A 12,381-nucleotide genomic window follows, 5' to 3' on the forward strand; every position below is an offset into this window, starting at 1 on the left:
GAAATGTTTTGACTTTTGAAAAAAAATGGTGAGAAGTTCAACGACGCTATTACAGACAAACTTTTAAAGATCAGGTTTAGTTTTGAACCGCTTATTTGGACAATTATAGAAGATGTAAAAGATATCCGTAAAAACATCTGCAGCGCAGTTATCCATTCAGTGCGTGCTTGTCTGTACACCCCATCTTTAAAATTAACCATGTTAGAAAGCAACATTAAAACTAAATCTAATTGAATACAGCTTTCTGGAGCCTTCGCTTCAAGTTTTTTTTTTTTTTTTTTTTAAATGTCTCATTTCAATAACAGCTTTTTGCTCCAAGGAAGACTTAATGCTTAAGTGTGCAACGGATTACAGACAAAAAGCTGGACAAGTCCAATAAATCTGCTCCCCAGAGAAAAGCTCCCTCTGTTACAGCTCAGACACAGTGGCCTTTTTATTTGAGAGTCACATTGACACTGTGTGTGTGTGTGTGCGTGTGTTTCTGAAGAAATTTGATGTGAAAGTGTAAAATGGTGCAGTGGCGTATAAATCATTCTTGGGATAAACAAGGTTGAGGAATACAGGGATGGGGAAAACTATGCAGTAAATCTTTGGGTAAACCGTCTGCACATATGCCACATAGGTAGACTGAGGAATAGCAGAGCCCACAGAAAATATATATATGCCGATTTATGAGCCACATAAAATGCACAGCAACCAGTGATGTGACACCAACCCAAACTTGATAGGTCTAAAACGTGTTGGTTCTTGAGTATTGTTTAAACGATCTGTCAAAAAGAGGAAAACACAAACAGTTTCCTTCGTACTCTTTGCACGAAAATCGCCATCTGGAGAGCTCCCATAAGCAATTCAGGCATCTGCAGCAATACCCCCAAGTTATAAATTTTAAATGTTTCCTCCGCCTAAACAAAGAAAACATATTCCAAGGACGCCACATGTTGGGGGAGATAACACACCCGTTGACCGCGGGGCTGCCGCAGTGACACTCTTTGTGTTAATATCAATGGACACCCACAGCAGAAAGACCCTGCCGAGATTAACCTCGAGACCACCCTAATCCCATTTGCACAAAAGGAGATTAACACCGCACTGGCTGGAGCAGAGAGTGACAAAAATCAATGACTTCAGAAAAAAAAAAACTCAATATATTCAAAATGCGTCGTACCGCTCTGCTTGTTTTCAAGAGATGTGACCGTGCCTTTAATACATGAGTAACGCAAAATCTTATCGCCGAGGGAGAAACTGACCAAAGAAGTCTTGCACAAAAGAAAACCATGCATCTTCAGTTAAGGATTAGAGGGAATTTCACACTACGTTTTCCTCTGCCAACACTGATCCTAATATCTAACTGAACGGAGTATCTCGAGGCGATAACTGCAGATCTGACAACTGTGCTCTCTTTGTTGCAGTGTGATTATTTTTTTCCCCATAAACCATAATTGAAACATCTTTAATTTCTGACAGTCATAATAGCTCTCTTTTTCTAGCCCACTTCTCTAACATCGTAAAACATGTGATAACAAAACTAAGATTCCACAATCAGGCTAGCCGTTCAGCGAGGCTAGCTAAATGCTAATGGTACCATGGCAACAATCACAATGCTAAAATGTTGGGTGGGGTTAGTGGCATCCCAACATTTGCCAAATACTGCTCAACAACAAGTTTAACTGAGGCTCGTTGGAGTGATACCAATCAGCCACAACATTAAAACCACTGAGCGGAGAAGCTGAGACGCATTTGGACTTGGCATTCGTGTGGATGTTACTTAGACATGTATCACCCACCTAGACCAGACCAGGTACCCCCACCCCATAGCAATGACACTCCTTGATGGCAGCAGCCACCCCCAGCAGGATGAAGCCTGACACAGGCACACACACAAAAACACTTTAGGAACAACTCAAAAAACATGAAAAACAGCACAAATTGTTGACCTGGCCTCCAAATTCACTTGATCCCAAACTGATCAAGTATCTGTGGGATGATCCACAGAGACCCTCAACCCATAGGACCCAAAGCACCAACATTGTGTTACCAGACGCCACGGGACACCCTCAGAAGGCCCATGTCCATTCTTTGATGAGTCACAACTGTTTTGGAGGCACAAGGGAGAGCTACACAATATTAGGAAGGTGGTTATAATGTTACGCCTGATCGGTGTATCAGGGTTTGGTGAAAATTGTTTTTTTTTTTGTAATAAACCAACAGTAAATAAACCTTCTTAGACTTCTTCACATCCATCTAACCACGCAGCTAATGATTATAACAGCGTGACAGCAGCCTGGGTATCATCTCAACAGGTTCTGGATGCTCTCGAATAAAGAAGCAGAGACGGAGAAATTTTAGCGGTAATAACAACCATTAACATGCAGCAGCCTAGTGATGGCAGGGTGACAGACACAGCAGTAACAGCATATTGCACACGATGCAAATAGAAATAATGTGCTGTAATTTGAAAATGGTCCGTGTCATAGAGGTACTCATTCCCCTAGGCCTCAGTTTCACTGCGTTGTAAGACAGGAAAATTGTGGCTAAAGACTAAAGCAACCTCTCTACCAACTGTACACCAATGCGCTTTACAGATACTTAAAAAACAGATGGACTGCTTGGTGTTGCTTTGATTTCGGATAACAGCAAAATTCTTTCTGAAAGGAAACCTAACCTCAGGGTGGAAGCAGATAATGCTACGTGATAGCCCTCAGCAAATGAAATTTACACGGCAGAACACTAGAGAAGTATTTTCCAAGGTTATTAAATATTAACAGGGAAGAATTAATGCCTCTATGGGATTAGAGGCATTGCTCTAACCTGGCACGTTTTCAGTTTAATTACCAATGTTTTTGGAAGTGAAAGTAAAGTGATTTTGCGGTATATTTTCTACTCGGTTCTTTGCCAGTTTCACCCTCAGTTGTAAAAATCACTTGATTATCAAGACAAGTCTGGCATTCACATGTTTATTGAACTATGAAGCTTTTTAAAATGCATTTTCTTTTTTGACCTTTAGCCTGTGTCATTGGATTATTGATTGACATGGAGGCTCTTGTTTGAATTTGCCTTCATATGCCACCATATGTAAATAAGCTTTTATTCGCAAAGGATGCTGAGCAGTGGGAGATAACAAATTGGTTTTTGGGGCTGCTGTTAATGCCATCCTCTATTGTGAAGACTCGGTGTTCTCCGTTTGAAAGCAAACTCTCCTTTAGGGCATCATAGAGCTTCACTGTGTGGGCTCTAAAATCATTAGGAACAGAGAGCGTGATGCTTTGATAGTCTTTCTCGTTTTCAAGGGCCACCTGCCCATGGCTCACATTTATGGTACAAATACACGTTTCTACCCTGATACTGATCGCAAGTCAAACACCACCCAGATGTGACCAATTTGCAATAGGTACTGTTGCTACTCAAATGCTCAATGTCATTCATTAACTAATGTCAAGAAAAACTGACTCAATCGATGTTCTCCACGTTTAGGCAAGGAGTCCTTTTGAATCTTTGCAAGGATTATATAGTTTTTAGCCATTTTAGGAGGGCCTTCTGAGGGTGTCCTGTGGCGTCCGGCAACAGAATGTTGTTAGTGGGGGGCCTTTGGGTCCTATGGGTTGAAGGGAGGGGCCTCTGTAGATCATCCCACAGATACTTGATCAGTTTGGGATCTAGTGAATTTGGAGGCCAGGTAAACTGATCTTCATGAGTTGTTCCTAAAGTGTTTTTCTGTGTGTTCCTGTGTCAGGCTGCATCCTGCTGGGGATGGCTGCTGCCATCAAGGAGTGTCATTGCTATGGGGTGGGGGTGCCTGGTCTGGTCTAGGTGGGTGGTACACGTCTAAGTAACATCCACATCAATGCCAGGTCCAAAAGTTTCAATGGTATTTACATCTCCAGTCAGTGGTTTTAATGTTATGGCTGATCGGTGTATACTTTTTTTTTTTTCCACATTAGATTTGCCTTTTGAGACTCGGCCCATTTGTTTGATTGACGGTGCAGAAAGGGACCAGCTGCTGACCTTCAGAGTTTGGGTAATATTTCTTTTTTTTCTAGACACCCAAAACATCACTTAATCATCTACTTCAATCACAAATCACAGCGGGTGCAGACAACTTAACGGGGCACATTTAAAATCGGACTAAGGTGATCATTCCTGAATTTAAATGTACATTATACCAAGCTTTGATGTGTTGTGAAATGCCTACAATCCAACAGAGGCAGGAATTATATAAAAGCGAGTGGAAAAAAGGCACCTGACAACATCACTGACTCATCTGAAGGATGACCTGACAACGCAATCAGTTTTCCAGCTGATTCTATTCCTGCTCTTTGAACAGAAACCATTTCAATCCTGTAAAACAAAGCTGCCAAAAGAAATCAAACAAACCCTACTTGACGGTGTATTCCTAACCCATGACTAGGATTCAGATGATGCATTTGCCTCTTCTTGAGTGGGTTCGATAAATGCGCAGACACGACCTGACATCCAAGGGTTCCAGAGAGATTTCTGCACCTTGAACCAGTTAGCCATGATCCGTCAAATTCACAGAGGACAATAAGATCACGAATCAATGACGGGCTGTGTCAAAGACGAGCAACTGTCGTGTTCTAAATCCAAAACCATTTTCTGGTCGGGACTGTGTATAATTTGGAAATTCAATGCGGCCTCCTAAAAATATTCCCTTAAGGCATCTCCTGTGGAACGAGCGGCTAAAAAAAGAAATCAATGATCCCCCCCAACCATACAGGATTTATTTTCCGCTAGACTTTAATAAACTAGAAATCAGCTGTGGAAATAACAAACCTAAATCTAATTAGTCTCTTCCAAGTGAGAGGAAGACTGAAAATCAGGCACAGACAAAGAAAACCCAAATATAAACATAAAAACAGAACGAAAGCAGAGCAACAGGAATAGTGCTCAAAAGTAAAAACACTTATATTGCAATACCGATGGAGAAAGCTTAGTTAAGCAGCATCCGAGAGACGATGCTCATGCTGTGGTGGAGGAAAAGTGCAGCTGTGTAAACCTGCCTCTGCCAGAATTCATCGCCAGGTCTCTTGAGAAGTGTCGCTACCTGATGGCTAAAACCCCAGTTACACTCCATGATAATTACTTTTGAAATTACAGAAAACAACACGGGGTAGAAAACACACCGGCTATGTTAAGAGTACTTTGTGTTATTCAAAAAGCCAATTAGTGGACATACTGTACATTGGCGAGCATTTCCATACAAATAATAATACAGATACCTGCAACCATATCTGGTCATAATAAAGTTCCACCACAGTAAACAGTCCTTGTATTTTTCCAAAATCAAACATTTAGAAATCACAATTTAATTCAAGAGCAAGTAGTGTCAAGTTTGTGTATCAGAAAGTTAGATTTTATATCGCTAAATCGAACCAGAGAACTGTGGGTAGGTCACATCGCTTTCATTTTTTTGTGTAGATCAAAACAACTAACTGTTGATGTACATCAATCAGGCATAACATTATGACCACCTTCCTTAATAGTGTGTAGGTCTCCCATGGGCCTCCAGAACAGTTGTGACTCATCAGAGAATGGACATGGGTCTTCTGAAAGTGTCCTGTGGTGTCTGGCAACAGAATGTTGTTAGTGGGGGTCTTTGGCTCCTATGGGTTGAGGGGACGGGCCACAGTGGATCATCCCACAGATACTTGATCAGTTTGGTGTGTGTGCCTGTGTCAGGCTGCTGCCATCAAGGAGTGTCATTGCTATGGGGTTGGGGTGCCTGGTCTGGTCTTGGTGGGTGGTACGTCTCTAAGACTAATGCCAGGTCTCAAGGTTTCCCAGCAGAACATTGTATTGTCACAAGATGGTCAATGTTATTTACTTCTCCTGTCAGTGGCCATAATGTTGTGGCTGATCAGTGTACATCTACATAATAATTATTCAGTGACTATCATACAGCTATGCTAACAAGAACATGGCCTTCATGTGACGCTAATTACAGGAAAACCTTCATAAATAGACTTGCAGCAGCGTATTTCCTCCCCTGGAAATTAGCCACGTACATTAGGGTAAAAGGGCAGTAGTAATTTTGTTAATCATCACTGACACTGAGGGAGAAACTATCAAGGGAGTAAACATGACCAGTCATTTTTTACAAATATCCCGACACATCTCCTTAATCACATTCACGTGTCAACGTACATGTTTAACATCTCTGACTGGGCTGCAGCTACACGCCCTGTTGATTATTTACCTTGCACTTCCAGGGTCAAAACAAAAGAGGAGCAGGTGTCCAGACACAAAATATGCATTAACTCCAATTATCCCTATAAGCCAGAGCTGCCCAGTCCTTTGTCATGCAAATCTGCTGGATTTAGTCCTGCTGCTCTCGTAGTAATTATGAAATACTCCCTCTCTGCTGGAAGGTGTAATTATAAATCAGAGGTTTTAATGTGCAAAAGACCGACACATTAACCTACACAGCAGCTCTATTAAAGTTGTTTATATGAATTTAATAATGCGACTGGATGCTGTAAACTTTTTATGGCTTTGCTTTTTGCACCCTGTAATAAACTTTATGATTATTCTCATTATAGAAATGTTTCTATAATGTTTTGTGTTTCTGTTTTGTGCATCTCTTACAATTAACACCCACTTGAATATATAAGGATATCACGCCAAGGAAGAGGATATGTATTCATGAACTGTACTGGCTGCTTGTTGCACAGTCAACCATGGGCCCTCGAGTCCACCACAGGTGCACACAAGAAGAATCTCATTACCGTTGAAGATAAAAGTGATTTTCTGCTCTTCTAACGCCACACGAATCAGTATTTCAACCAAGGCTGTTTCCATCGTAACACAAACCACCATGTGTCTGGTTATACTGCACGGCGTCTTACAGAGAAGCCTGTGTTTATGTGAATTCATGTAGGAGTGCCGTTTCCTTTACAATAACAGAGGGCAGGCATGGTACAAGCGGCGGGTGGTAGTGACAAGCTGTCCCATTCTTCTGTCTGAGCTCAGAGGAAGAAGTAGTAGTGTCTTCTGGTTTGAAAAATATGACAAGACTGTCGCACATATAGATGAAGGCTTACCCCGCATGGCTGGAAGATAAGCCCGTCGACTTCATGGCTGACCTGGGACGTGAAGCTGCCTTCCAGGAGCTGAAAAATAAAATAAAAACAAGGAGGACACAACTTCAGTCGAGCCAAATTGATAAATGACAAGACAGGTAGCTGAAAGCTTTTTGCTTAAAACACACGAAGTGACATTGATTTATAAAGTCAGCCATAGAGCCCACTAACACTCTAAAAGGAAAGTATTGAGTTTCAACATAACTGGAAGGCTTGCACTTGGCAAATCCCGCTGAGTTATAAGCACACGTCTGATACCTTGTTTTCACCAATCGAGCCTTGAAACCAAGCACTAATCTCTTTGATTGATAATGCATGACTGAGAGATCAATATCAGTAACTTGGCAGACCAGGATGAGGACGAGAATAGAAGCAAATCATTAGGTCCCTGATAACTGGGAACTGGAGAGAGCGAGGTTTCATCTCCTCCATTAACACCAGCCGTCGCAGCTGCTGCAGAGAAAAGGAACCCACGGCACCGTACTGGATGAGGGATGCCCAGGGGGATGCAGCAGAGCTACTGTACGGCAAAAGCACATTTGCTAGATCACGAAGCAAATCAACCGCCATGGCAACTACAGTCTGGATACAAACCGTTTGAAAACGATGTTAAATGTTCTCGCTGCTGCAAGAAAGGGCTCCCAATTCAAGAGCGATTTTCTTTTTGACCCCTTATTCAAATAAACACTCTTCACTCATCTACAACGGATTTTGCTTTCTTATGATGTTGATGAATACACACCGATCAACATTATGACCGCCTTCCTAATATTGTGTAAGTCTCCCTTGTGCCTCCAAAACAGTTGTGACTCATCAGAGAATGGACATGGAAACTTCTGAAGGTGTCCTGTGGACAGGGGCCTCTATGGATCATCACACAGATACTTGACTAGTTTGGGATCTAGTGAATTTGGAGGTCAGGTCAACACCTTGTGCTGTTCTTCATGTTTTTTTGAGTTGTTCCTAAAGCGTTTTTGTGTGTGTGTGCCTGTACAGGCAGCATCCTGCTGGGCAGAGTCATTGCTATGGGGTGAGGGTCTGGTCTAGGTGAGTGCTACATGTCTAAGTAACATCCACACGAATGCTAGGTCCAAAAGTTTCCCAGCAGAACATTGTATTGTCACAAGATGTTCAATGTTATTCACTTCTCCTGTCATAATGTTGTGGCTGATTGGTGTAAGCTTTATAAGCTACTTGCAGTTATGGAAAAAATACAATCAATCCAAAAGTATTTTAGCGTCAAATGTTATCACTGTTATTACAGTGGGATAAATTAGGTGTGCGCTGGAAGGACCAATCCTTTGAGATAAACTAATTAATTTTCGCTCCATGAAGGTTAATAAGAGAAAATACAATTTATCTAAATGTCCAACTTTGTTACATCAAAACAAGATAAATTAGATGTCAGTTCAATGGGGTGAGCTACGTTCAGGCTAATAACAAAGGATGGGGGGGGGGGGGGGGGGGGGACCTGAGGGAAGTGCAGTGCAGCAAAATCCCAACAATGATGGTTTCTGCTGAGTCTTAATTATAGCATGTGGCCTCGCAACAGCAAAGAAAATGCATCTACTGTAAAAGCCGGAAACTTGGAGGTTACGCTGCACCTTGAAAGAATTAAATTTGCTTTGGATTTAGGATTTGGAGGAAACTGATCCCCATTTTCTTTTTCCTGACAATGACTAAGTGGGGGGACGTGGAGTACATGTTTAAATTTGCCACAAAGTCAGTTCTAAAGAAGGTTTTACACCTGTAAACTCACATTTAGTTAAAAACAACTATACAGAATGAGCTATTAGCAGTTCTTGTTTGCAGAAAACCATCACTGAAACACATTATCATATAAATAACTGCCAATATATTATCATTACACAGAGAACTGATTAAGACCATATGTTTTATTTTATTACAACCCGTTCTTTCCTCCCTTATGCTGGTTTTTTTTTTTTTATTTTTACAATAGACAGTGGAAGCATACACTTCCGTATCTGTGTGACCATTAACAGACCGTTCAAGTGTTTAATTTCAAACACAATGAAAGGCAGAGAAGGAAAAACTTCACAAATTCTGTGCAGCCAAGTATGAATATCAGCACTGCGCCGCTTTTGCAAGCTTGACGGTTGAGAGGCGACGTGAAGATGACAGACGGGGTTAGCCAAGGGCTCAATCTTCAGGGGTATTTGAAATGCATGTATGTATGTAACTGAAGATAATAACACAAAGCTGCAATTCAAGGAACCTCTGTCTTGGTTGAAAATAAAACTTAGCGCATAAACTTTAATTTGAGCGTTCTTCCATACTGCACAGGAATGAAGAGAGATCTGCCGCCGCCGCTGCTCGGGATGTAAGAAATCGATATAAAAAAACGTATCGTATGCCTCGCAAAGTGTCTGCTGTAATGTAATGCCAATGTCCAAACCTAATATATGACTGCACGTAACTACACAGACACTCTATGCGAGGGTTTTCAGCGAGGAGACGGGCGGCGAGACAGCAGAATCACAGTGATCATTCAAATCAGCCAAATAAGTGCAAAAAAACAAAAAGGGATTATAGGAAAGTTGGGTTTGGTGTGAAAGGTGCGAGCAGAACAGAATCATCGCCTAGCACTGCAGAGCACTTTCAGCTCTTTGTTCAGTTTTTTACGCCACACAACGATTGAGTATTGTCTTTACAGCTCACTGCACTCCAACCAAAAAATTATTATAAAAAAGAAATGTGTAGGTTCAAAAGACGTTTTGGGTAATTTCTTCATTTATCAAAAGAAGTGTGCTTTCGTCAGTGGCTGGAGGGAAGATGAGTCACAGGAGCATCATTATGTCAGAGGAGGTATTTCTGCAGTGCTTTATGTGAATATTTGATAACGCATCTTTCCTATTCTGTACATTCGTGCAGGGGGTGAATATATTTAGTCAAGGAAGGCAGGAAGGGGCGCTGGTCAATAAAATAGAAAGCAAATGCATTAGCGCACTGCAGTGGATATCAGGTATCACATATCCGAGGCATCAAGATGAACCGAAGCATAAAACAACGCAGGAAAGTATTGGAAGGTGGAACAACAGCCGTGCACAGAGTGCCCTTTTATGACGTCTCCTGTTGGAAGAATAGAGACGATAAAATTAAATGATGAAATTTTAATTACCAATGCCCACATACTCACATGCTTATTGTACAGCTCTGGCATTTATTTATTTTTTCTCAATAAGCAGGCATGGCCATACGCTGCAAAGTGCCTGTTGACTAAGAGACGGCAAAGCGCTCTGCAGATATGAAGACTGTCAACAGACATTGGAGCCGAGATGAGCTGAGATGAGCCAAGACACATTCATTGTGCAGGAGATGACAGATCGTCATCAGCTGTTCTGGTGCTGCTTGGAGACAAACCAAATTATAACCTATCACGAATACGAGGACGTGGGGAATGCAACGTAACTTGATTTATATTTAATGCAAGGCGGCAGAAACATTTCCATATACAGAAGCGCTATGAGATTGTAAGAGAGACGGCGACGCTCCTGAAAGAAGTATTTTCAGACAAGTCTGTTGGTCATTACATTGGTCTGTGGTCTATAATGGCACAGTTAGTCTTTTGCAGAAAATCTCTTTGAAGTGAGCAGATTTTACTTTATAATGTCGGATAAAATTGGCTGCAACTGACGATATTTATGCATATGCCGAAATGAATGTGGATACAAGGAGGTAATAACGCATAAATGTGGGAATTATCAGGTAAAATAGAGCCAAAGTACCGGGCGAGCCTTTGTTCCTTTGTAAGTCTCTGTAATCTCTCAATTAGAATTTCTTTCATCAGTTTTACAAAGAAATTAAATGTGTTAAATGTGGTTTTCAAACACTGTTAATTTTGATGTAGATAAACTAAAGTATTTTCAGCCCTTCTCATCGAAAACGTGATGTCTTGTTGAGGTCTCGCAAACATTTTAAATGCATTTCCTCTCTCAAGAGAACATTTGTCATGTTCATATGGGTGCCTTCTTTTTATTGACTTTGACGGCACAGTGCTACGCCGCTTTGCACATCGCCACAAACAGCAGTCAATTAGTGGAGTGCTTGCTCACATGCCCGTGCACATGACTGCACTGTAGAAACAATTAAGACTTCACAGTCGAACAGTCCATTTGTCAGCAAATAAATAAAAATGACTGCTTCGGAGAAATGTTACCAGGATGGCAGCAGTGATATCTGTATATAAAGTAAGACAAAGCCTCTGTGGAGTGACCTTTAGGATTCTTGAAGAAGGGTTTTGGTTGGCGCCAATTATGGTATATATTTAATATATTCTTTTGATTGCTTTTTGTGTGTATTTACACCAATCAGCCACAACATTAAAACCACTGACGGGTGAAGTGAATAACATTGACCATCTTGTGACAATACAATGTTCTGTTGGGAAACTTTTGGACATAGCATTCATGTGGATGTTACTTAGACATGTAGCACCCACCTAGACCATACCAGGCACCCCCACCCCATAGCAATGACACTCCTTGATGGCAGCAGCCATCCCCAGCAGAACAAAATGCTTTAAGAACAACTCAAAAAACATGAAAAACAGCATAAGGTGTTGACCTGGCCTCCAAATTCACTAGACCCCAAACTGATCAAGTATCTGTGGGATGATCCACAGAGACCCCTCCCCTCAACCCATAGGACCCAAAGGCCCCCACTAATAACATTGTGTTGCCAGACACCACAGGACACCCTCAGAAGGACCATGTCCTGATGAGTCACAGTCAACTGTTTTGGAGACCTACATCATATTAGGAAGGTGGTCATAATGTTGTGCCTGATCAGTGTATAGTTCCTTCCAGACTTAACACAACGCAACCCATGACCTACTATGTTTTGTAGTTGTTCTGTAGGAACTGTTTAGCCGATGTCCTATAAGTGTTTGGGTTGTTTGACATGTACTGAATGGTCTAAGAGTTGGAGAATGAGTGGGGCTGAGTTTGACTGACGTCTAAGTAGATGGCAAGTGACCTGTGAGTCTACAGATTTGCTGTAAAGTTGGGCGTCTTAACATGAAGGGTTAGGGTTATGGTCTAGGTCTATGTGGCTTGACTTTTGGAGCATGCCTCAAATGTCCAGCAATTATTGGACACGTCTGAGTTGACTTCATTTTCCGCCCAAGGATATGTCTCTGTTGCTGAGGTGGTGATCTGCAGTCGTCTAGATCTTAAGAAGAATGATGTGATTTTTAGTCATTTGCACTATTTCAATTCTAAGCATGATTTTGAACAAGTGGTGTATGAGGAGAACCCCCAAAATTCAG

The 12,381-nt window shown here is 41.5% G+C and overlaps 1 protein-coding gene across 1 annotated transcript in view; it reads right to left on the reverse strand.

Annotated features, from left to right (window-relative positions):
* rngtt (RNA guanylyltransferase and 5'-phosphatase) overlaps nt 1-12,381 on the reverse strand; it is a 99,886-nt gene that overhangs the window by 30,543 nt on the left and 56,962 nt on the right. Inside the window, exon 12 of the mRNA XM_084559936.1 lies at nt 7,056-7,124. Coding sequence (XP_084416062.1) covers nt 7,056-7,124 — 69 coding nt within the window. The remainder of the gene's footprint in view (nt 1-7,055; nt 7,125-12,381) is intronic.

The sequence above is a fragment of the Chelon labrosus genome (assembly GCF_963514085.1).
Source record: "Chelon labrosus genome assembly, chromosome: 14".
NCBI classification, from domain to species: domain Eukaryota; kingdom Metazoa; phylum Chordata; class Actinopteri; order Mugiliformes; family Mugilidae; genus Chelon; species Chelon labrosus.